At 43.2% G+C, this 24,281-nt stretch overlaps 1 protein-coding gene across 1 annotated transcript in view; it reads right to left on the bottom strand.

The window, feature by feature from the left end:
* Positions 1 to 11,146: 11,146 nt before the first annotated feature.
* ADCY1 (adenylate cyclase 1) overlaps positions 11,147 to 24,281 on the bottom strand; it is a 452,328-nt gene continuing 439,193 nt past the window's right edge. The window contains 2 exon segments of the mRNA XM_007944142.1: positions 11,147 to 11,232; positions 11,235 to 11,484. Coding sequence (XP_007942333.1) covers positions 11,147 to 11,232; positions 11,235 to 11,484 — 336 coding nt within the window.

The raw sequence follows: 24,281 nt of genomic DNA, 5'->3' as shown, positions 1-24,281 counted from the left end.
TCTTTCTCAGTCCTATTTTGAGAGTCTTCTAACCTAACCGGACTATTCATAAAATTGCACCGTAATGTTTCAGACAGTGTTTCTTTGCTATTCATAAGGTTTTCTCTGGACAATTTTTGAGAAGTGGATGGCCTCTTCCTTCTTCCTAGTCTGTCTCAGTCTGTAAGCTGGGCTGATACCTTTGCACCATGTACATCCCGCTGGGTTTGAAACACCAGTGGCTCAGCCTCAAAAGTCACATCAACACGTCACCATGGTAGGACAAACCGACAGACAAGTTTGTCTCTCTGTACGAAAGGGAAACCTCTCGTACCACACTTACCTGGGTCCCTGCGGCTGACTGCTCCTCTGTCTAGGTTCTTGGGCCTTTTAATCTCCTTTCTCCTACTCTCCCACCCTGCTGCTTTGGGCGTGCCTGGGTTCTCTCTCCTCCCCTGGATCCCCGTGGCTTGTGGTTTCTATTAATGCTAATACATTGAAAATACTTTATAGCTAACTTATTATTTCCTGAGCTGTATGTGTTGTGCCTACTTCTTTGCCTGTAGAGGAAAGAGAACTAAGGAAGGGCAGTGGTGATGGGTAAGTTTGATCTCTTGCTTACAAGTGTATACATGGAAGCCAGATTCTGTTCAATTACAGTAATTTAGGACAGGCCCTAGCTGTTAGCATGAGATGGCATGAAAATATCCTGGCTGAAAAATATTGAGGAAATAATTTCAATCAATCAGTATGTTTCCAACTAAGTACTAAGGGATGATAATTTGAGGCAGGTGGGTAATCAGGATACATGGTAGATTGACTTGTTTTTGCACATGCTAGCCAGAAGGCTGGTGGTTCAGACCCACCAGCCACTCCTCAGAAGGAAGGTTGGGCAATCTACTTCCATAGTGATACTGCCTCGGAAACCCAAGGAGGGGTCACTATGAGTCGGGTCTGACTCGACGGCACATAACAACAACAATAACAACAGCTAGTCCACCTGGACTATTTTCTTCACCTGCTCAGGTCTGTGACTATGCGGTTGACCCCTCCGCTGCATGATGTGTGAAAGATGAAGGAACAAGGTTCCAGTCCGTGACTCAGCAGCTGACACCTCAGCCAAGATTATGAGGGGTAAAGGATGAAGGGATGAGGCTTTAGGTTGCGTGACCAGAAAGACTATATTGGAGGGGAAGTAGTTAGGTGGTTGGGTGGGGTGTGTGGGTTTCCTCTGAGGCATGGTCTGTGTGAGTTGGGAGTGTCCATCCAGGCACTGATGTACTTGTCTAATTCTCTGGAGAGTCATCTAGGATAGTTAGCCTATGGGAGAGGGTGTCTACAGACAGAAAACACACTCCTAGGAAAGCTTCCAGGTGTGAAGTCAGAAAGAAGAATTAGGGTAGGATGAAGAAGGGGAGCCAGAATAATGACAGGACATGGAAGTTGGGCTCCCCAAGGAAGTGATTATTGATAGAAAATACTAAAGCTCAAGACCTGCTTACCATCTTCCCAAACTCCCTCTTCTGAGATCCTCCACAGTCCATAGGCCAAGGATTTCTGGTCACTTCAGGACATGCCTCTCCCTTGCTGATAATAGCCCTGAGGCCTCAGGGCTGTGACCTCACCATCATGGTCACTTCATTCTACTCCTTTCCAATAATATCAATGTTTGTAGTTCCTTACACCAGTCTGGAGCATTTACCACCATACTTTTGGGGATAGGGTTAGATTTTCTCAGAGTCTTTCAATATATTCCAGCCACTGTGGGCAGCACAGTTGAGCTCACCTTTATGCAGAGTTAGCCCAGTTATAAACACGCCCATCCTTATAACCCTTGGGTTACTAAGGCAGGTAGTGCAGGCAGGTCATTGCTCCCACCCCATGTTCCCATGTGCAAGACTTCTTCCAGTGTCTACATGCCTGCAGATGGCAGGACAGGGGACAAAACCATCCCTGCAAAGCATCAGGCATGTGCACCTCAAGCCTCCCCTTTGACACCTTCTCTCAGGGCTTCTCTCTGTGTCACAGGTTCCTCCTGATTTACTCTGTCCAGTGGTCCTACAGTGTCCCGCTTGCCTGGGCTCTCCACTATGCCTTCTTCTCTTGCCCCTCCCCTTGCTCGCAGGAGCTCAGCCCTCTCTTAGTGACAACGACACTTCTCACTGGCCCTTATCAGCCTACCACCCCACTCCTCAGTGCTGCTCTGGCTCAGTCTATTCTGAAGGTCCAGGATAGGGATGCAACCTGGTCCTCCCTTTCCTGGGAGAGGGCATCCAGGGACACTTTTCTGAGGTTGGAAGAGGTCTAGCACTGCCAAATGAGGGCCCACTCTTCTCTGTGCTGAATGTATTTCTTTCTAGATCACAAGAAGAAAAAATGACAGCCTTGGGTAACATTATTTCTCACTAAGTGTGGCTCCAGGGAATCCTGTGATGCAATCTGTTTTGCTGCTGTAACCTGCAGATGGCAGCCATGTACCCAGGGTGCCCAGACCCCAGCACTGGTTTACTTGGAGCACAGTAGTCAACAGTGGAGTGAGTCTCAAGTGCAGGACTGTTCCATGTCCTTTTATAAAGAAGTACAACAGCAAGACACTTTAGTCAGAGACAGACTAGTCACAAAACCAAAACTCAAACCCACTACCTTTAAGCCAATTCCCTATAGGAAAGACTAGAACTGCTCCAGAGGGTTTCCAGAGGAGCTCTGGTGGTGCACTGCCTTAAGCATTTGACTGCTAACCAGGTTAACAGTTCAAATCCACAAGCTGGTCCCCTAAGGAAGATGGGGAAATCTACTTCTGTAAAGATTTACCACCTTGGAAACCTAACGGGGATCACTATGAGTTCAATTCACTCAATGGCAGTGTTTTTTTTTGTACAGGGTTTCCAAGGTTCTAAATATTGTTGGAAGAACACTGCCTCATCTTTCTCCAATGGAATGGCTGGTAGGTTTGAACCACTGACCTTTAGGTTAGCAGCCAACTGTTTAACCACTGTACCACCAGAGCTCCTGGACTAGTCACAGGAAATAGAAAATAATACAAATTATCTTCCTGTATACCCTTGCTTAGGACAATATCCAAGAGCCAACCATCTGCTTCCCATCTGTCATGGAGCAATGCCCAGGACATTCAGTCCACAAAGGATCCTGCAGGGTGTCTTCTGCAAAGAAGCAAAATGAACACCAAGTCTCCAAGAAAATGCAGAGGTCACTAAAAATACAGAATACTTAAAAAAAATTACAGAATACTTCCCCTAAAGGGTAAGTGAGATGGAAAGGAGTAATTTCTAAAGCATCCATAACACTATTTACTTTTCAGTTAAAACGGCAACAGTTTGGTCAAGCAGATTTTTCCTTTATTTTTGTTAAATAAGATTCCATAAAGTATAGTGCAAACACTTAGTAGAAAAGGTGCAATTAAGAAATGTACGTTCACATTTAGCATTTCAGTCCATTCACTTTTTAAAAATAATAGTACAATTATTCAATTACTTGTCTCAGTTTAACAATCTTGAAAAAGACTGGAAGATACTCTATAGTGTTCAGTTTACATAAAAATAGACCCGTATTGTTTATACAAATCTATCATGAGAATTTACCCAGTGATGCTGAGTTATTGTGGTTCGGAATATAGTTATATTCCGTGTTTACAGAAGCATCTTCCATGAGTGCTATTGGCTGGAGAAAATGACATTTTTCCCCACTACACACTCCATTTCATTGTGTGACATAATCTTATCTAGCCAAACACAGGCAGAGCACTGAAAGTTTACACAACTTCTATAAGTGAATCAAGAAAATCCAAAGTGGGCTTTGGGTTTACCTTAGATGAGAATGGAATCTACCTCTAGAAGTTAGAGTCATGACATAATTTTCATTTGTGCAAGTTAATGTGCAATCAATACAAAGGAGAAAGTGATGGAGAAGGGGACTTGGGTTGGAGGGAGATGCTGCATAATAACCACAGGATCCACACAAAGCTCAGGTTCTGCAGAATCCCCCACAGCTTACTGGATGCTCTGTGGCAAGCCTATAGGTAAGCAAGGAAAGGCCTAGGCCTGTGTTTTGGGCATGCTATATGTTTTCAAGTTCAAGCTAATTAAGTTCCACACAACTAGAAATTTCATGGCATGCAATTCCAGACTGCAAGATAGTTTGCATATACACAGTTTCAACGGGGATGAAGGCAAAACTGCCACCTCTCAAGCACTGGGCGCCTGTGTTACTGATATGCAGTGCACATTGGCACTCCCTAATGTACACAAGAGGTTGGAGTGGGCCTCCTTGGGGTCCCAGATGTGAAAATGGACCTGAGACTTGTGCTTCATGTGCCTGAGACCCAAGGGTCAGTGTGGTTGCTGGTAGAAGGCAAGAAGCAAATTCTTGCTGCTGTTGGGCAAACTTCCTCACTGCACACTTGATGGGAAGCAACAAGCTACAGAAAGGACACTAAATGACAATTCCCTCCAGACTATCCTGCCCAGGGTTATTACACTCAAGATGTGTTATAATCTCTAGTCTAGGACATAATCTCTGTTTATGTCCCCAAATACTATACACTTTATTACTGAATAGCCTAGACCAGATGTCTAGCCTTTGGACTCTGGTTTTACGGCTTTCTTAGTGATTATAAATGCTAGTTTTCCTTCAGCACCTCCATGCCTTACCATGTACCAACTCTCAATAAGAAGTGGCTGAAGCTGTTTTGAAAATCATCCTGTTTGAAAGTCAGAACTGCAGGACTCCAGCATCTATGGGAGGACTGGGGACCCATATGGTCTCATCATTGGCAAACTTCTCACCATCCATCATAATCCCCTCCTGCTATCTGAAAACTTTTGGTGAAGCCTGCTCTTCAGATGCATGCTAATACTTCAAAGGGAGCACACTCGTGGCACATGACAGTTACATGGAATAATCCCATGGCAAAGGAAGATGTGTCTCAAATCACAACTCAGACAATTGTCCTCCAAGGCTCATGCCATCTCCTGAACAGGAACAAGAGGCTAAGGTGGCTCAGTTTAAGTAGAGAAATGTCTGCACTTGGGGAGTCTGGGGTGGAGAGATCAAGCCCTCAATTGTCTCTCTACTTGATGTCCAAGAGGCTGCACAAAACAAACTGGGCAACTACTCTCTTTGTTTAAAGAGATCCCATGTTTTCTTAGCCACAATGATAGTTTGTGCTCCAAAATAATTGTAGAATATGAATCAGGATAAGACAAATATGAATTTTCCAAGCTTAACATTTTATTTTCTTGCTGGCAATCAGCTGTTCTTCAGGACGCTGTTAATGAAGAAAGATGTTTTAACCAAGCAGATATGCATATACATTGGCTATTGTAGCAAAGTTCTTTTATAAAAATAACAGACCTTCTATTCTCACTAGCCCTTGTTTGGAAGGTAAGGCCTAGGACCATGTGGATACTACTGTGGGGATGTTGGTCACAAAGCTGTGCTATGTCTGGATGCTATTGCTTACTGTCCCAACCCATTCCTCATATAATCAGCATACCAAGAGCACTTGGGAAATGTTTTGCCTACTGTCTAGGGAGGAGGTCATTTGTCTGTATTCAAAGTTAGTTTTGTCCCTTATATGAATCCATCGTAACCATAGGAACAAATAACTTATTTTGTTTATGCTGTGCAACACACAAGGATCTGAATTATTCAATGCCTCTATTTTTCACATAGTAAAATAATATGGAACAGGTGGATTATTATTTTCATGAAAATTAAAAGAATACAATTATATGAGTCATTATCATAAAGTTAAGTTGTTTAGGAAGATCCAGTCCCACAGTATCTGAAACTAAGATTTAGGATATTTATGGAATGGACCAAGGAGGCTGAGAGATTTCTTCATATCTTACCATGTGATATGCCACAAATAAGTGAGTGAAAAAAATAGGGGGATAAGATGGTGAAAAAGTGGAAAGTTGTTTTCTGGGAAATGAAATGTCACTAAGACATGGATTCCCACTGTGTGTAGGTGTCTTGGAGTCCTGCTCACAGGTATTATCTCTTTGAGAGAGGAAATATAGATGTAGGCATCAGTTACAAGTTCAAAGCATTTCCAAGGGTAAGAACACTATGGTGGTCAGGCTTCAAGATGAGAAGCTAACCGTGGGCCTGGTGTGCCCTTGGCTCTGTCTTGTATGGTGCTACTAGCCATCCCCAGCCTCTGCATCCACCTGGGTGCTCCTTCTGCCTTCCCTAGGATTCCTGCATCCAGCATCCTGGTGCACATGTTCTCTCCCAAGCTGCCTTCAGTTCACTACTGTGTTTATACAGAACTGCAAACATTCTTTCCCCTTGGAGGTCAGAACTTTCCTTGTAAGAAGTTTTCCTCAAGTAAGCCAACCATGGCCACTATCTTTCCTCCTATGCCAAAAAGAATGGGATGCTTAGTATGCCCCAGGTTCCTCTGGTCATGTTCTCAAATACCACTTGTATCTTTCTTGTTCTCTAAGCTCAATTTGAAGGCTCCTCCTAGGAAGACAAACCTTCTTCACATGTGCTTGGCCATGACCTGGGGCCCTCTAATCCTGCTGGCCCCCAATATTATGCTCCTTTTTCTCATTTATATTCACTCCTAGCAGCTTCCCCTCTGAGCCTAAGGAGTCATGATGCAAGTGGAGAGCCCAAGTTACATTACGAATAAGTGATCACATTCTTCATCACCTGCAGCCCTACTTAACCCAGAATTTTAAACAAGAATGAGGGTCTCTGGGCTCAAAAATGAAACAAGAACTTTCCAAGCCAACTGTCTCTGGGGAGGCAAGATGCTCTAAAACCCAGAGAAGGGGCACTGGTTTCATGTTTCCACCTGCCTGGGAGCACTCCTGGCTACAGCAGGCCCTTCTTCCATTATGCCAAGTCAAAGTGCTGTTAATAAAGGTGGTTTCTTTTTGTTGTTGTTGTTTGTTTGTTTTATGTGAAGCCATTACAAAATATTTTAATGAAACTTGGCCATCAGCTTAAGGAGATGACTTTCTACACAGCTAGATGCAAATTTCTAGAACTGAAAAGTATTATTAACAGCAGTTCTATTGCTTAGCTTGTTTTGCTAGGTTACAAAAATACCTAAGTATATAATTTCATCCCCTGTAGCTACAGTGTATAGGTAATAAAGTACATATGACTATAGAGCAGTTACTTTATAACCTGTGTGCACATGTATATGCAGGGTACTTTCCATACATCTCTATGACACGCATCTACTGGACTGGATGAATTGTGGGAGACAGGCTCAGCCTCATTGCCAATACTGATGAGTCCATAGTTCCCCAATTAACATTTTAAAATAAGGCTTCATAGGCAAACTCATTTTCTTCCCTTGGACAGTGGCAGGTTAGAAGAAGTAATTTAAATGATACTTCTAGGTTATTAGGACAGTAAAGCACAGTATTTATACCAAACTCAAAAAATACACAAAAACACTAGCTCTGCAGGATGATTGAATCCTTTTCAAGACCTAGACCCCAAATCCTACAGATCAACTTTCAAAACCTTCCTTCTACTCCCTCAGGTTGCCAATCCAGAGGGCTTTCTCCAGGAAATATCCTGATAGGTGAATGGGGACAAGCATGGTTATTTCAGCAGTGTTCAGTGTGCTATTTTTTTAAAAGAACATATTTTGGTAAGTCCTGATATTTTATCCTTTTTAACTCTTTGCACAACATACTTTATGCTTTACATCCTCTATCAATGTGTCAGACATAGTATTGGAATTCACTGATCTGAACAGATCTTTTGATGAGAGGTGAGGTCTTTGCAATTTCCTCCCCCCACTCCTTCCTCACCCCTGAGCAAGGGTACAATGACAAAGTGTTTTTGAAATGGGCTGTGTCTGCTCTGCATACATAAACAACTTGATTTCCAAACACAGGTACCTATAGTGCCCAAAGTAATGTCTTCAAGAGAGAGGATGGGGCTCTGGGACCATCAGCCCACTGTAATACATTTTAATTTGGGCAAAAGAATGAGGATGGCTTGTCTCAGAAATACACATGTATTTGACACAGACTTGTCTCTACAGTATAGAGTTGGAGTTATTGCTTCTAGTGAAGAAGGTGGTCCAGGAGTACTACTTAGCTTTAGAGTCTTGATAAACACAGACAGGCAATATGAGTTACTGGGGTCTATGGTGGCATGTTCTCTTCAGGGCATACAAACCCTGGCAGGAGTGGGCCAACCTGGGGTCAGCACAATCTGTGGAAGCATTTGGAAGCAGTGTTGGGCTTTGTTTTTACTCTATGATGTAACGGGTAAAAGGCATGCAAGGATACTAAGGGAATGCACAAGGGGTCAATTCCAAAGGGCTGAAACAAACGGGTATGACATGCATATAAATATCACTGCATCTCATTAAGATGGACCTTTCGCAGTAGGTGTCAGGTTTTTCTTCATTTTTTGGTACAAGTGAACAGACACCACCTGTAGTCAGTCCACAACTTATGAAATATCTTAAAATAAATACTTTAGAGAGAATAATACTTGAAAGGCTCTAACATGTGTACATGAATATTGTACAAGATTAAAAACAAATAAGGCCATATCATACAATTTTATCACAAATCAAAATGAAGGTATTTTTCACCAAACCCTAAGAACATTATGGCTAAATATGGTTCCTGCTCTAACAGGAAATAGATAGGGTTTGAATTGCTTATGATGAAGGGCCACCCGCTCCCTTCACTAGCAACTCTGCTCTAGGGTGCTGTATATTGGCCATTCCAGAACAGTCCAGTGCCCAGAGAAGGCACAGTGGTCACCTGCAGGAGTTTCCCATTGTTGCCAGAATAAATAACCATGCACTTGTGGCTTTGAACAGTGCACATTTGCTTTTTCACAGTTCTGCAGGTCAGAGGATGATATATAGCATGGCTCAGAGGGTTCTCTGTTGGGGCTCATGAGCCTGAATCAAGGCACCAGCTAGGCTGGGCTTTATTCTGATGCTCCAGAGGAGAATCTGCTTCTGAGTTCACTCACGCTTTTGTCCAAATTCAGATCCTTGTGGTTGTGTGAGTGAGCTCCAACGTCCTTGTGGGTATTAGCTGAAGCTACCTTCAGCTTCTGAATATCATTTGCATTCCCTGGCTCATCCTCACAGCCAGCAGCAGAGACTCAAGTCCCTTTCATGCTTTCAATTTTTCTTGACTCTTCTGTCCCACTTCTTCTACTTTTAAGTCCCCTACCACCTATACACTGATGTCACCAGATTGCCCTCAGAGTCTCATTTCTTCCTTCCTAACCCTAGTCTTATGCAAATACCATGGTGGAGGACTGGGTTCAACTCACATACGTGGGAATATCCTATCTAACAGACCCATATGCCACTGAGCAGCCTGGCAGGCCACCGCAGCCTTCCCAGACCAAAAGACCAGACTAGAACACGCCCAATGCACAGGCTGATGTTTCTGCAGAGAAGTCTACACTGTCTTCTGCCCTATCTTGGAAGCTGGAGCCACAGTAATGTGTGGTGCCTTTAAGCCCAGTGAGGAGAAGGGCTCTGGGATCACCCCAGCTTCCTGGGTGACCAGAGGTAGACTCAGTCCTCCCAGCAACACTTCTCTGGCTCAACTTCAGACCTGTGGCTCTCTGTGTGCTAAGCCTCTAAACTGGAACTTTTCCTCCCAGGGATCTGGGTTTAAGCTGTCTGCTCAGTCAGAGCCCTTGGCATGGCTATTTCTGCCCCCTCCCCATTGGTCCTCCCTCAACTGTCTTCCATCCACAGTGTACTTGATAACATCTTCAGGGTGCATTCCCAGGGTGATCAATGAGAAGGCTAGGTTAGACTCAGATTTCAATAGCACAACCTGCAGTCATTCATGTCCCTTGGAAAACAGGGCTTTGAACTGGTTCAAAATGGTTCAGTCATGGCCAATGGAAACAAGTGCAATGTATGTGTTTTATAGCAACCAAATCTCTTGTGTGTCAGATTTTGACTTACTCAGGTCAAACAGGCAATGATGAATTGTGTGCACCACTCTGAATGTGGTTGGCTGCCACCTTTGAGCAGGGCACCATTGTCTATTTCCTACTCAGGTCAAAATCTGATGTGCAAGAGATCTGGTGGCTATGCAAAACACACACTACCCTTGTTTCTGTTAGCCTTGACTGAACTGTTTCAAACTGGTTTGAAGCCCTAACCTTGCTCTCCAGCCTCAAACTGTGAGCCATGATACCTGGTCTTATGACAATAGCTATCTCTGGAATATACTGCTCTGGAGGGCTGGTTTTGCCCGAGAAACATGATCTATCAAATGAATGTTCCAGCATGGTAAGTCTTATTTGTTTCCAAGCTAAACAAAGCCTTGTTCTGTTATACTTATATGGACCCAACTCTCCTCACAAAAGAGAGAAGCAGGAGCATGGATCTCATACTAACTGCCAAGTAGAAGGGGATTTTCAGCTTTATAGGAGCCAAATGCTATCAGAGCAGGTGGTGTAGGATGCACGGCAGTAGAAACTCCTGAGTAGATCATGCCTAGACAATTATGCCTGTAGGCCTTCTAGGAGTTCCAGAGCTGGCCCTGGAGAGAAGGCCTGTGGCCACCACTACCCCAGCAATAAGAGGAGGACCTCTCAGCACTTCAGGCCTATACTGGCTGAGGTCCAGTCCACTGTGAACCATGTGTCAAGGACTCTAGCCCTGCTAGATGGCCCAGCTCCTGAGGCACATTCTTGGGTCTGTGGACAGGGCTCAATCTCAGGGCACATTCACAGTAGGTGCCTCACACACATCTCCTCTCAAGCTGGAATAGCCAAACCTCCCTGGCTCTTGCTGTTCTTCTGGCAGATGTCTTGGAGTTCCTATGCCCACTGCTAACATGGCCAAACTTGACAGGTCTGCTAGTGAGAGACACTGCTCCCCCCTCTGCTGCCAAAGGAGAAGACTAAATAGATTCAGCTCCTATCAAAGCCTCCTGTTTGTGAAGAGGCTGAGGAGTATGTGTGTGTGCTCATATGGGTCTAGCATCTCCTTTCCCACATAATCATGGAGCTGCTGATTCTGAGAGCTTCCTGGCCCTTGGATCACACATGACACACACTCATTTCCTCACCCAGCTGCTGTTCTGAGCTGCCTACTGGTAGGGCTGGTACTGATCTGTGCTCCTGCCCTGTGTGCCCTGGAAGAGGCCCCCAGCCTGGCAGCATAGATGCACTAAGCCTCCTTCACAGCTGTTCTGGAGGGGAGGTACTGGTGAGTGGGCTGCAAGGGGGGCCCTGTGCCCTGTAGAGACCCAGCTCTGCTTGGACTGAGAAGCCAGCCACAGTGGGCACCGGGGGACAGCTGGTGGCCAATCTGGTCTGCAGGTCGGCACTCTTGTAAGGACACATTTTCCTCTTCATGTTTAAAGACTTCGTTTGGGAACTGCTTTCATCAATCCTTCCCTCTAGGAAGTATGTCAGCATCTCTCCCTTGCCCTTGACACTGACTTTTCCTCGGCACATGAACTGGTAGCTGCACCCTTTCAGCAGCCGGTGAACTTCCTCTGTCACCTGCCATTAGAGAAAAGGGAGATTACTCTTCGTTACAGGCAGCAAGGAAGAGGTCCTGTGGGGAGAGGGATCTCAGGTGCATCTAGGGGCCACCAGATGCCTCTCCCCATCTGTTATTCACACCTCAACAAGGCCTGCAGCCAGGGTTGCTGCTCTTCTCCCTGACTACCTAGGAGAATGATAGAGGCCTGCAGAGATAGCAGGGAAACAACAAAATCTAGTGGGATGGGCAGCACAACCCCTCATAGACAGCCCAACAAAATGAGTGCTGCTCCTACCAATATTCTATATGTGGGGCTAAGCGGGGGAGCTGAGGGGAGACCAGACAGTGGGGAGGGGTGGGCAGGCTGGAAACAGAGTGGATTCTGGAACATAGGGGCTGGAGTGAGCTGTAATGTGTGCCTCACCCACTAGCTAGGCTTCCAGCTGTTTTAAAAGCAATAAATAAACATGATCATGGCCCAAGGAGGACTTAGGAGATCAGGTGCTTTCAGAGTGCTGAGGACCTGAGGAGTGCCGGGATACCCTTAGCTGGAAGGGGAGCCAGAAGGATCATAGCATAGAGTAATGCCCAGGCTCTAATTTCCTCACTGGGCCTGGTATCCTCAGTGAACAAGGTAAGCAAAGCTACAGGAAGATCTACTTATGTGTGTGTGAGAGAGGAGGGGAGACAGGGAGGGAGGGGGAGAAGGAGAGAGGAAGAGAGAGATAGAGATAGAGACGGGGGGCGGGGGGAGAGCAAGATATAGTGAGAGTGAGCTAGCACCTCTCCCAGTGTGCAAAACATGTAGTGGAGGGCCCAAGTCTCAGGTTAGGCAGCCATCAGCAAAGAGATGGTGGTGCATAAATCACCTAGAGAGAACAAGGTATGCCATTTAACTTCCTGATTTTCAGTTTGCCAGCCACTATCTTTCTTACATGCAATAATTCCTACTTCACAAAGTTAGAGAAAGGTAAAGGATGATACTTGTGGACTGAATTGTGTCCTTCCAAAATATATATTGAAATCCTACCCCTGTGCCTGTTAATGTAATCCCTTTTGGGAGTAGGGTTTTCTTTGTTATGTTACTGAAGCCCTATCAGTATACAGTGTATCTTAAACCAATCACTTTTGAGATATAAAAGGTGAAGATTAGGCACAGAAACAAGTAAGCAGGAATGGGGGAAAGCCAGAGAGTTCTCCACACAGAGAACTTCAAGGAACACTATTCTGGTTACCTAGTGCTGTTCTGACAGGAATATACCACAAATGGGATGGCCTTAACAAACAGGAGTTTATTCTTACAATTTGGAGGCACTAAGTCCAAGTTCAAAGTGCCAGGCTCTAGGAGCTGGGTGAAAGCCCCTCAGCCTTGGGCTTCAGCTCTGCCTCCAGCTCCCGGCCCACTGAAGCTAGAGGCTTTTCTTCACTCAGACAGCTGCTGGCTGCTGAGGCTGTGAAGCCCAAGGTTGACAAATAACAAGGCACAGTCCTGATATTACCAAATCACACGTCAGGCCATTAATTCAAGTCCATTGTAAGTCCCAAGTTTGGCAGAGCATGGCAGGCTGCTGAACAATGACACAGCTACGCGTAGGGTTCAAGGTGCCATACATAAGCTAGAGACCATTCCCAAAGCTGCTTCTTATATATGGGAAGCAGACCACATACCCAAAGCAGCTACCCAGCTGCTTGTGGTAGATCCCACCATGGGGTTGATTGCCAGTCACATCATAGGGAATAACTACCACCAGCTGCCCAACCACTCAACCAGGCCCAACCAAGCTGACACACAAAACCACCACAAACACTAAGAAGAATGCTAGACAAGCTGAAGCAAGGATTATTCCCCAAACTAAGCCTTCCGCTAGAGCTGGTGTGCTGAATTGTGAGTTCTAGCCTCCTAAACTGTGAGAAAATAGTTTCTGTTTGTTAAAGCCACTCATTTGTGCTATTTACATTACAGCAGCACTAAGAAACTAAAGCTGTACTTAAAAATCAATAAAGTGTTATAAACAGAAGAGAATATAATTGGGTTCCTCTTTGCTTTATGTGGGAGCTCCGGTGGCATAGTATGTAAGGCTTTGACTGCTAGTAAGAAGGCTGGTGGTTCAAACCCACTAGCCACTCTTTGGAAGGAAGATTGGGTGATCTACTTCTGTAGTGACACAGCCTCAGAAACCTGAGGTGGGGTCACTATGAGTTGGATCTGACTCGACAGGAGTGAGTTTTTTTTTGGTTTTGCTTTTTGCTTTATATTGGGGAAGATGATCTTGGGGCACCTGCCCACCTAACCATCCAATTTCCTCTTTCTCTTCCCATGCAGAAGCCCTTCCCACCCACTCCCACAGAGATGCCTTTCCCTCCCTCACAGATGTTTCCCCAAAACATATGCCCTTCCCCACCTATAGTTACCTAAACTGTGGCTTTAGTTGAAACAACTCAATCCATTCCAAGCCCACCCTCTCACATCCTCTTAAATTTGCCAGTTCTCATCAGTGCTGTGGATAAAAAAAGTCAAACCAAACTCACTGCCATTGAGTCAATTCCAACTCATAGTGACCCCCTTTGGGTTTCCAACGCAGTAAATCTTTACAGAAGTAGATTGCTTAGTCTTCCTTTTGCAGAGTAGCTGGTGGATTAGAACCATCAACCTTCTGATTAACAGTCAAATGCCTTAGGCACTATACCACCAGAACTCCATTATTTCTGTGTGAAGCTGAACTGCTGCCTGGTTTTATTTTCTTCATACTTTCCATCACAGTCTAAAACCTGGCCTTTATGTTTGCATGCTGTCTAATCCCCTCACTAGGATACAGGCAGAACAACATTGGGGACCTTGTCTGTCTTATCTATCACAGCCCCAGCAGCACTTGCTTAATTAAAGCATTGTAACCAGTCTTGGAACAGGCTGGGGGAAGGGAGAAATTAATAGGAAATCTGAGAGACAAGCCTGCTGCTCTGGGAGTGTGGGTGTGACAGAAAGGTGCAGCCCTGTAGAAAATGATGTCAGGTGCCATTATTTTACTTCATGAGTAACCTCTACAATGCCTGTGGCTGAACACCTGCATCATGCCAACCCTGCACTCCATGGTCTCAGGTCAGGTTATGGGGGAAATTCCCTGAGTCCTTCAGATTGTCAAGGCTACTCTTGTGCTCTCTCATCTGTCTAGAAAAAAAACCTACAGGAATTCAGGAAAACAATATACGGTCAAAATGACCAAACCATTAGAGAACTAGAAACCATAAAACAAACAAAAAAAAACAACTAGAGATACAGTAGCATAATAAAATACCTGCGTCAGGGTTGTATTCTTTCTCCACACTTATTCAATCTATATGCTGAGCAAATAATCCGAGAAGCTGGACTATGTGAAGAAAAACGTATCAGGATTGGAGGAAGAATCATTAACAACCTGAGATATGCAGACGATACAACTTTGCTTGCTGAAAGTGAGGATGACTTAAGGCATCTACTGATGAAGGTTGAAGAATACAGTCTGCAGTATGGATTATGTCTCAATATAAAGAAAACAAAAATCCTCACAACTGGACCAAAAGCAGCATCACAATAAATGGAGAGAAGATTGAGGTTGTCAAAGAATTCACGTTGCTTGGTTCTACAATCGATGCCAACGGAAGCAGAAGTCAGGACATTAGATGACGTGTAGCATTGGGAAAGTCAACAGTGAAGGAACTGTATCAAGTGCTGAGGAGCAAGGATATCTCCTTGAGGACTAAGGTGCGCCTGACACAAGCCATGATATTTCCAAACGCCTCATATGCATGTGAGAGCTGGACAATGAATAAGGAAGACTGAAGAAGAGTTGATGTTTTGAGTTGTGGTGCTGGCGAAGAATGCTGAAAGTACCATGGACTGCTAAAAGAACTAACAGATCTGTCCTGGAGGAAGTGCAGCCAGAATGCTCCTTGGAAGCAAGAATGGCCAGACTTCGTCTCACCTATTTTGGTCATGTTGTAAGAAGGGACCATTCCCTGGAGAAGGATGTCATGCTTGGTAGGGTGGAGGGTCAACGAAAGAGGGGGAGGCCTTCAACGAGATGGATTGACACGGTGGCTGCAATGATGGGCTTAAGTATAGCAGGGATTGTGGGGTTGGCGCGGGATCGGGCAGTGTTTCATTCTGCTGTGCATGGGGTTACTATGAGTCGGAAACGACTCGATGGCACTTAATAACAACAACAACAACAATAAAATACCAGAAATAAACAACTCAATGGAAGGCCACAAAAGTAGAACTAAATCAATGGAAGAGTAAGTCCTCTAATCTCTAATCTTCAGTGTCCTTCTTTGATCTTATCAATGGAAATAAAACAATGTCTACTTTCCAAGGTCATTATGTCAATTAGCAGAGACATACAGAGTGGTCAACAATGTTGGTTGCACACAAGTATCTAAATTTCAAGTTTTATGTTGTATATTTTATTAACAAAGATTTAAGGGGAAGGGGAAGAAGATAGAGGCTTAGATAGATACACTTTGACATCTTCTTACTTTAAAGACTCAAGAAACTGAGTGAAACAAATAAAAATGACTCTGGACCCCTGAATATCAAAGGGAAAGTTGAAGAATTTGAGCAGTGATTAGAAAAGGAGTTAGAATGAAGTGAGCAGGAACATGGAAATTCTAGAAAGTCCATGTCTGTTTGGCTGGCCTGGCACAGCATGGCCATTTTGAGACAGTGTCAAATATCCCTGGGTGAGAAGCCCAGGAAGGAAATTTTATGGAAAATACAGCTGGAGTCAGATACATTGAGTGAATGAATCTGGAAAGAAATGAGGCAGACAGGTCAGTGTCGGGTCCAAACTAGCCTGAGAAGGAGACACAGGGTAGTCCCATAGCTTTGAAACCAGGGAAACATAGGGAAGTGCCACTGGAGCAAAGTGTAGCAGACTGAATTATTGGAGCCTCAGGATAGGGAATTGATAAGACAAGGAATGCAATTCTTTGGAGAGACAAGGGTGAGTGCTGAGTGCAGGAAGGTGGGTAAGAGCATCATAGTCCCTGGCAGGTATAGATATAAAAAGGACATGGAGATTGGTGATGGGAGATCCTACCAGCAATGATGAATATTCACTTGGGTGGCAGACATCAACTGAATGGTGAAACTACACTGTAATAATCCAAAGTTTACCCCTTGAGAAGCCTCAAGCTGAATCTCTTCCCCTCCCATTTGAGCAACACTCTCCCTGCCCTCATCACCCATGTAGTAAAGCCCCTCAGAAACTCATTCACCACTCGACATGCCCACCATACCCCCTGCCCAGCTCATGTGAAGGGAAGTCCTGGAGACATGACTATATCTCCTTCTGTCCAGCTGCATGGAAAGGAACTCCAGAGATACCTATCACTCCTTTCACTTGACAGGCACAGCAAGAAGCCCCAGAGAACCACACACTGCACCTCTAGCCAGGGCCAAGTCCACTGTGGGCCCCACAAGGACTGTGCAGCAAGACATTCAGGCAGTTCTCCCCACTCAATGCTCACCTTCCCTGCCTGTGGTAGTTCAGTTTGTGTGTCAACTTGGCTGGGCCTGGTTGAGTGGCTGGGCAGCTGGATGTAGTATTCCCCATGATGAGACTGGTAATCAACTCCATGGTGGAATCTACCACAAGCAGCTAAGTAGCTGCCTTTGGGAAGCGGTCTGCTTCCTGTATATAAGCAGAAGCCTTGGGGATAGTCTCGAGCTTATGGCATGCTTGGACACTGCATGTAGCCATGTCATTCTTCAGCAGCCTGTCATGTTCTGTTGACCTTGGGATTTACAATGGGCTTAAATTAATGGCCTGCTGTGTGGTTTGGTAACATCAGGACTATGCCTTTTTACTTGTCAACCTTGGGCTTGGCAGCCTCAGCATCCAGCAGCTGTCTGAGTGAAGAAAATCCTCGAGCTTCAGTGGGCTGGGAGCAGAAGGCAGAGCTGGACCACAAGGTTGAGGGGCTTTCACAAAGCCCCTAGAGCCTGGCGTTTTGAACTTGGACTTAAAGCCTCCAAACTGTAAGAGAATAAACTCCTGTTTGTTAAGGCTAGCCCATTAATGGTATATATTCCTGTCAGAGCGGCACTAGGTAACCAGAACACTGCCCAAGTTCACTGTACACCCAAACCCAGCCTGTGAAGCAAGGTGCCCCAGGCTACCTGCCCACCACACATCCGTCCCATATTCTACTTATTTCCTCAAGCCATTTGAGCATATGTGTAGATCCTTAGAACTCCCACTGTCATTAGGACACAAAAACATAATTAGGCAGAGAGCCTGCCTCACCCATTAGCACTGTATTGCATCCCTGGGTCTGCAAAGATGACCCATTCTGCTGTCTGGAGGCCCTACTATTAGCACGTTCCAAAGAGGAAGGACCCCATGGCCCCAAAAGAGCTGTGGAGGGATCCTGACCCCTCAACACATGAAAGATAATGGTAACACATTTCCATGCAATCCCACAAGGGAAGATATATATGCCCATGACAGAGGATTGCCATGTGAATGTAACCCAACATACCCACCAGTGCAACCAATGACAGCATCATAGTCACACAAAGCAACAATGATTAAAACTATACAAAGGAAGGAAATGAATGAACAAACACACTGCCGTCAAATCAGATCTGATTCATAGTGACCCCTCCTTGGGTTTCCAAGGCAGTATCACTACAGAAGTAGATCATCCAATCTTCCTTCCGAGGAGCGGCTGGTGGGTTTGAACTGGCAGCTTTCTCATTAGCAGTCAAACGCCTTGGGTACCATGCTACCAGAGCTCCCACAAAGGAAGGCAGACAATATAAAGAGAAAGAGAAAAAGCTAAGCTTAAAATAAATCAAAACAAAAGCAAAGTAAGGCCAAAATAAAACAAACAAACAAAAAAATAAACACACAATAAATAATATCTAAACAAAATAGGACCTTGATGTCTCAAAGACAGTAGTCAATTATAAGTTGTTTGAAGAAACATGACAAAAAGGCTGAAGCAAATAAGCAAAATAAAGGGACATAACCTTTCTGAGGAATAACTGGTAATAGAACCACCTGATAAGGAATTCAAAAGACTAATACCTAGGGCCCTCAAAGAGATCAAGGAAAACATAGAAAGAAACCTAGGAGAATTCATGAAAACAACACATGATCAAAATGACAAACTCATTAGAAAACTAGAAACCATAAAACAGAAAACAAAACAAAACAAAAAAACCAACTAGAAATATAGTAACTTAATAAAATACCAGAAATAAACAACTCAGCGGAAAGCCACAAAAGTAGAACTAAATCAATGGAAGAAATGCTCAGTTAAATAGAGGACAAATCCTTTGAAACTACTTTGTTTAAGAACAATCAGAAAAAAGACTGAAGGAAAACGAAGAAAGCTTAAGGGTTATGTGAGACCCCAAGAGGAGAATACACACTTATTACGAATCCCAGAAGGAAAATAGAAGAAAAAGAACACAGAGTTTTTTGAAGATATAATGGCAGAAACTTCCCAAATATCATGAAAAACATGATGACTTACATCTAAGAAGCTCAATGAACCTCATACAGGAATAGACCCCAAAATAAATTCACCAATATATGACATTATCAAACTTTCTAGAACCAAAAGCAAAGAAATAATTTTGAAAGCAGCTAGGGAAAAGAGAGTACCACTTACAAAAGGGCCTCAATAAAACTAAATGCTAATTTTTCATCAGAAACCATGTAGGCAACAAGAAATGGGAGGACATACATGAAACCCTGAAAGAAAAGAATGACAAATGAAGAATCATATATCCAGAAAAGCCATCTTTCAAAAATGAGGGCAAAATTAAGACATTCCCAGGTAAGTGGAAGGTAAGAAAATCTGTAACCAGCAGACTAGCTCTACGAGAAATATTAAAGGGGAAGGGTGAGACAAGATGGCATCCTGCTAATATACTCTGATCAATCCCTTTACAACAGAAACCTGGAAAAACTGAGTGAAACAGATACAAATAGTAATCCTGGAGTTCTGAGCATCAAATGAAAAGACAAAGAATTAGATTGAGTGCTGATTGGAAAGGGATACTGAGTAAGATTAGTGGTGGGAGAGAGAAGAGGCTGGGACTGGCTGAAACATGGCCATTTTAGAAGCGTTAGATGATGATGATGAGTAGGGGGAAAACTTCAAAGAATCCAAATGGCAATAACAACATAAGGCAGACAGGCTGGGAGGAATTAAAGATGAACAATAGATGTGTAGGAGTTGGGAGAGGAATGTGCAGGGAAGTGAGGCAAAGATTCAGTGGCTCAGGTAGCCATGGAAAGAAGAGGGAATGAGAAACTGAATTAAATAACTCACCAACAGCAGAAGCTGGGTTTGAGCTGGTGAAAGGCTTGTTTTGGGATAGTTGAAAAAACCAGGCTTGAGATAGTCATTTGGTCAATGGGCAAGAGCTGGACAAATGGCTGCATATACACAGAAGGGCACCATACCCATCTCAGTGAATTGAGATAGGAAAGATATGCTCTCTGATCTAACAAACACACACCTTCCCTTTATACAGGGGTAAATACTCTTTCTCTAGCCATAGAACCAGTGGCTAGAGAAGCCCTGCTCTCACAAACCATGACTCCTGGATACCTCTAGCTCTAGTAGACTGAGTCAGGGACTGAAACTCACCTGTTGTGTGCTTAAGGCACCGAGAGAACTTTTTCACACTGAATACAAGAGGCACATCTCTGCAGCATCCTCTCACAAGGTAGTCCATCTGTACCACACACCTCCCACCTATGAAAATGGAATGGTGTCTGTTGGAGCAGTTAGAAAAGATAGTATCAGGGTTGTCTTTCACTAGAATCTGACAGGATCTGGATAAATACTGTGTGTATTCAGAATTCCAAACCTATACCAGTGAATTGTGATTGGTGAGTCACTCTCTCCACTCTAAAAAAGTACAGCTTCCCCATAAATAGGGACAAAACTTTTCCCCATGACCACCAAGTTTGTGGCCAAGGAAGTCCTATACTCACCTGCAGCAACCCACTCTGAATAGATCCAGAGGTTGTGGTTATCCCTTCCTGTCCATATGGCACTGGCTGATCCTTCTCACATTGTGCACTCTTAAGACACATACACCTGCAGCCTTTTCTACTGAAGAAGACTGTGCTAGGATCCTTTTATCTCTAGAGGAACACCACCCAGTAGATCAGTGGTTTCCACTACATCTGCCTGCTCCCAGGGCTGCCGGCTGACCATAATTACAAAAATCCCTCCTCATTTTCCTTATTTTTCCCCTTTCCTCTTTCCCAATTTTTCTCCCATTTTACGTGTTTACTTCTCCATCTTCTTCTTTGTATTCTTATATTTTTGTGGCCCTCCTTCTGCCTGTTTTTTGTATATCTTCTATTTTTAGTCTATCTTTTTTTCTTTTTCTTCTCAATTTTTTTCATTTTTTTTTTTCTTCTTGCCACATCCAACAGGAAGAAGAATTAACTCTCTACTAGACAGCCATTATCTATTGCACAGATCACCTCACCCAATGGATGAGTACCACTATCAGCTCCTACACCATTGGATCAATGGCAGAAGGCAGACAACAACTGCTCATTCAAACTGCAGCTCCTCTTCAAAACAAAGAACTGCACTCACAATCCCATCAGTTATTCTACCAATCCAGAGACACTTGGGGAGTGCCCCAGTGCTGCTAAGTTAACAACCAAAGAAGCACAATACATGCCCCACTCATCAGGATATACTGAAAAAAAAAAAAAAAAAGAAAGAAAGAAAGAAAGAAAAAAAAAGGTGAAACAAACACACAATCAACAGATAAAAGCAACTTGAAATTGTATCAGAGAAAACAGACAACTTCAATTTAGACAAAGAAAAAAGACAAGACAGCAGAAGGAAATGACCAAAGTAAAGCATTAGGAAATCTTCTTGAGGATGAACAAGTATTAGAACAACCTGATAATAAACTACACACACACACCAAAAAACCAAACCTACAGCCATTGACTTGATTCTGCCTCATAGTGAGCCCCACTTGGGTTTCCCAGGCTATAAATCTTTACAGAAGTAGTAGATTGCCTCATCTTCCTTCTGTGGAACAGCTGGTGGGTTTGAACCACCAACCTTCTGATTAGCAATCAAATGCCTTAGGCACTATGCCACCAAAGCTCCTTACATGTTGGGGTGGTTAAGTCAGTGTGTCAACTTGGCTGGGCCTGGTTGAGTGGCTGAGCAGCTGAATGTAGTTATTCCCCATGGTAAGATTAGTTATTAACTCCATGGTGGAATCTATTGGAGCAGCTGAGTAGCTGCTTTGAGTATGTGGTCTGCTTCCTATATATAAGAAACAGCACTGGGAATGGTCTCCAGCTTATGGCATGCTTGAAAACTGCATGTAGTCATGCCATTGTTTGGCAGTCTGCCACACTCTGTTGACCCTGGGACTTTCAGTAGATTTGAATTAATGGCCTGTCATGTGGTTTGGTAACATTAGGACTGTGCCTTTATACTTGTCAACATTGGGCTTGTCACTCTCAGCAGCCAGCAGCTGTTTGAGTGAAGAAAAGCATCTAGCTCCAGTAGGCTGGGAGCAGAAGGCAGAGCTGAAGCCCAAGTCTGAGAGGATTTTACCCAGCCCCTAGAGCCTGGCATTTTGAACTCATACTTCTAGCCACCCAAACTGTAAGAGAATAAACTCCTGCTTGTTAAAGGCATCCCATTTGTGGTATATTCTTGTCAGAGCAGCATTGGTAACCAGAACATACATACACCCATACATATGTGTGTGTGTGTGTGTGTGTGTGTGTATATATATATATATTTGTTGTTGTTACATGCTGTCGAGTCGGACCCAACTCATAGTGACCCCCCTTGGGTTTCCGAGGCATTATCACTATGGCAGTAGATTGCCCAACCTTCCTTCTGAGGAGTGGCTGGTGGGTTTGAACCACCAGCCTTCTGGTTAGCAATCAAGTGCCTTAGTCACTACACTACCAGAGCTCCATATATTGGGGTCTCTATGAGTCAAAATTGACTCAATGACAGTGAGATTGGTTTTGTTTTTAGTTTTCTAACTAAAACAAGAAGGAAGAAAATCATAAGGACTTAGTAAGCACAAAATCAACAATGAAGAAGGGGAAAATATATTGAAATGAACTCAGCAAAGAAAAATATTCAGAACAAGGAAACCATCAGCACCACAACAGAAAAACACAAAAGAATGACAGCAGCAAATTCATACCCATTATTAATTACATTAAAAGTGAATGGATTAACTGCACCAGTCAAGAGAAAGAGTGGCAGAATGGATAAGATAACAAGAGTCATCAATATGCTACCTATAAGACACTCACCTTAGACACAAAGATAAATTAAAAATCAAGAGATGAGGGAAAAAAAATATATCAAGCTAATGGCAACCAAAAAAGTGCAGGAGCAGCTATATTAATTTCTGATAAAATAGACATCAACACTTTCTGTATAAGGGAAAGGAATGGCATTATATGATGATTAAAAGGTCAATTGACCAAGAGGACATTACTATAATAAATATCTGTGCACCCAATGCAAAACCTCCAAAATACATAAAGCAAACATTAACTGAATTGAAAGAAGAAATAGACAACACCACAATAGTAGTAGGAGACTTTAGCACACCACTTTTGAGGAAGGACAGAACAACTAGAAACAAAACAAAACAAAATACAGAAGATCTCAAGAACACAATCAACCAACTTGACCTCAGAGACATATAGATAACACTCCACCCAATAAAAGCACAATACACATTATTTCCCAGTACACAAGGATAATTTTCCAGAATAGACCATGTGTCAGCACAGAAATAAATTTAAATATCATCAAAATACTACAAAGCATCTTCTCAGATCACAATACTATGAAGACAGAAATCAACAATAGGAAGACAAGGGGAAAAAATAAAATACATAGAAACTGAATAACACACTGATCAAGAATGACTAGGAAATAGAAGAAATAAAGTGTGAAATAAAAAAATTCCTAGAAACAGAATGAAAACACAACATACCAAAACCTTTGAGACACAGTGAAACAGTACTCAAAGGTCAATTTATCATTGCAATTAACTCACACATCAAAAAAGAAGAAAGAATCAAAATCAACACTTTAAACCAACAATTCCAACAATTAGAAAAAGAACAACAAAAGAAGCCTACATTCTCCCAAAGAAAGGAAATAATAAAGATCAGAGCAGAAATAAATGAAGCAGAAAAGAGAAAAAAAATAGAAAAAAAAAAATCAACAAGATTTGAAGCTGGTTATTCAAAAATATTAACAAAATGGATAAACACTGGCAAATTTAACTAAAGAAAAGAAAGAGAAGTTCCAAATAGCACAAATAATAAATGAAATGGGGGACATCAAAACAGAATCAATAGAAATAAACAAAAAAAGGATAATAACAGAATACTCTGAAGAACTATAAAACAAATTAGAAAACAGAGAAGAAATAAATTTCCAGAAACACAAGACCTAGCTAAACTAGCAAAAACTGATGTATAAAATTTGAATAGACTCATAACAAAGGAAGAAACTGTGTAGGTCAGAAAAAAACTGTCCAGTAAAAAATGGCCCGGCCCACACAGCTTCACTGGAAAATTCTATTGAACATTCAGAGAAGAGCTGTCTCCTATCTTACTCAAGTTGTTCCAGAACATAGAAAAAGATGGCATACTCCCAAATTCCTTCTACGAGGCAAGCATAACCCTGATACCAAAACCAGAGAAAGACACCATTAAAAAGGAAAACTACAGATCAATATCCTTCATGAATATAGATGCAAAAATCTAACAGAATCCTA

Source organism: Orycteropus afer, unplaced genomic scaffold (genome assembly GCF_000298275.1).
Source record: "Orycteropus afer afer isolate SDZICR_OR568_19922 unplaced genomic scaffold, OryAfe1.0 scaffold00121, whole genome shotgun sequence".
Classification (NCBI taxonomy): Eukaryota; Metazoa; Chordata; class Mammalia; order Tubulidentata; family Orycteropodidae; genus Orycteropus; species Orycteropus afer.
The sequence above is the reverse complement of the archived record's forward strand: the minus strand, read 5'-3'. Positions and strand labels throughout refer to the sequence as shown.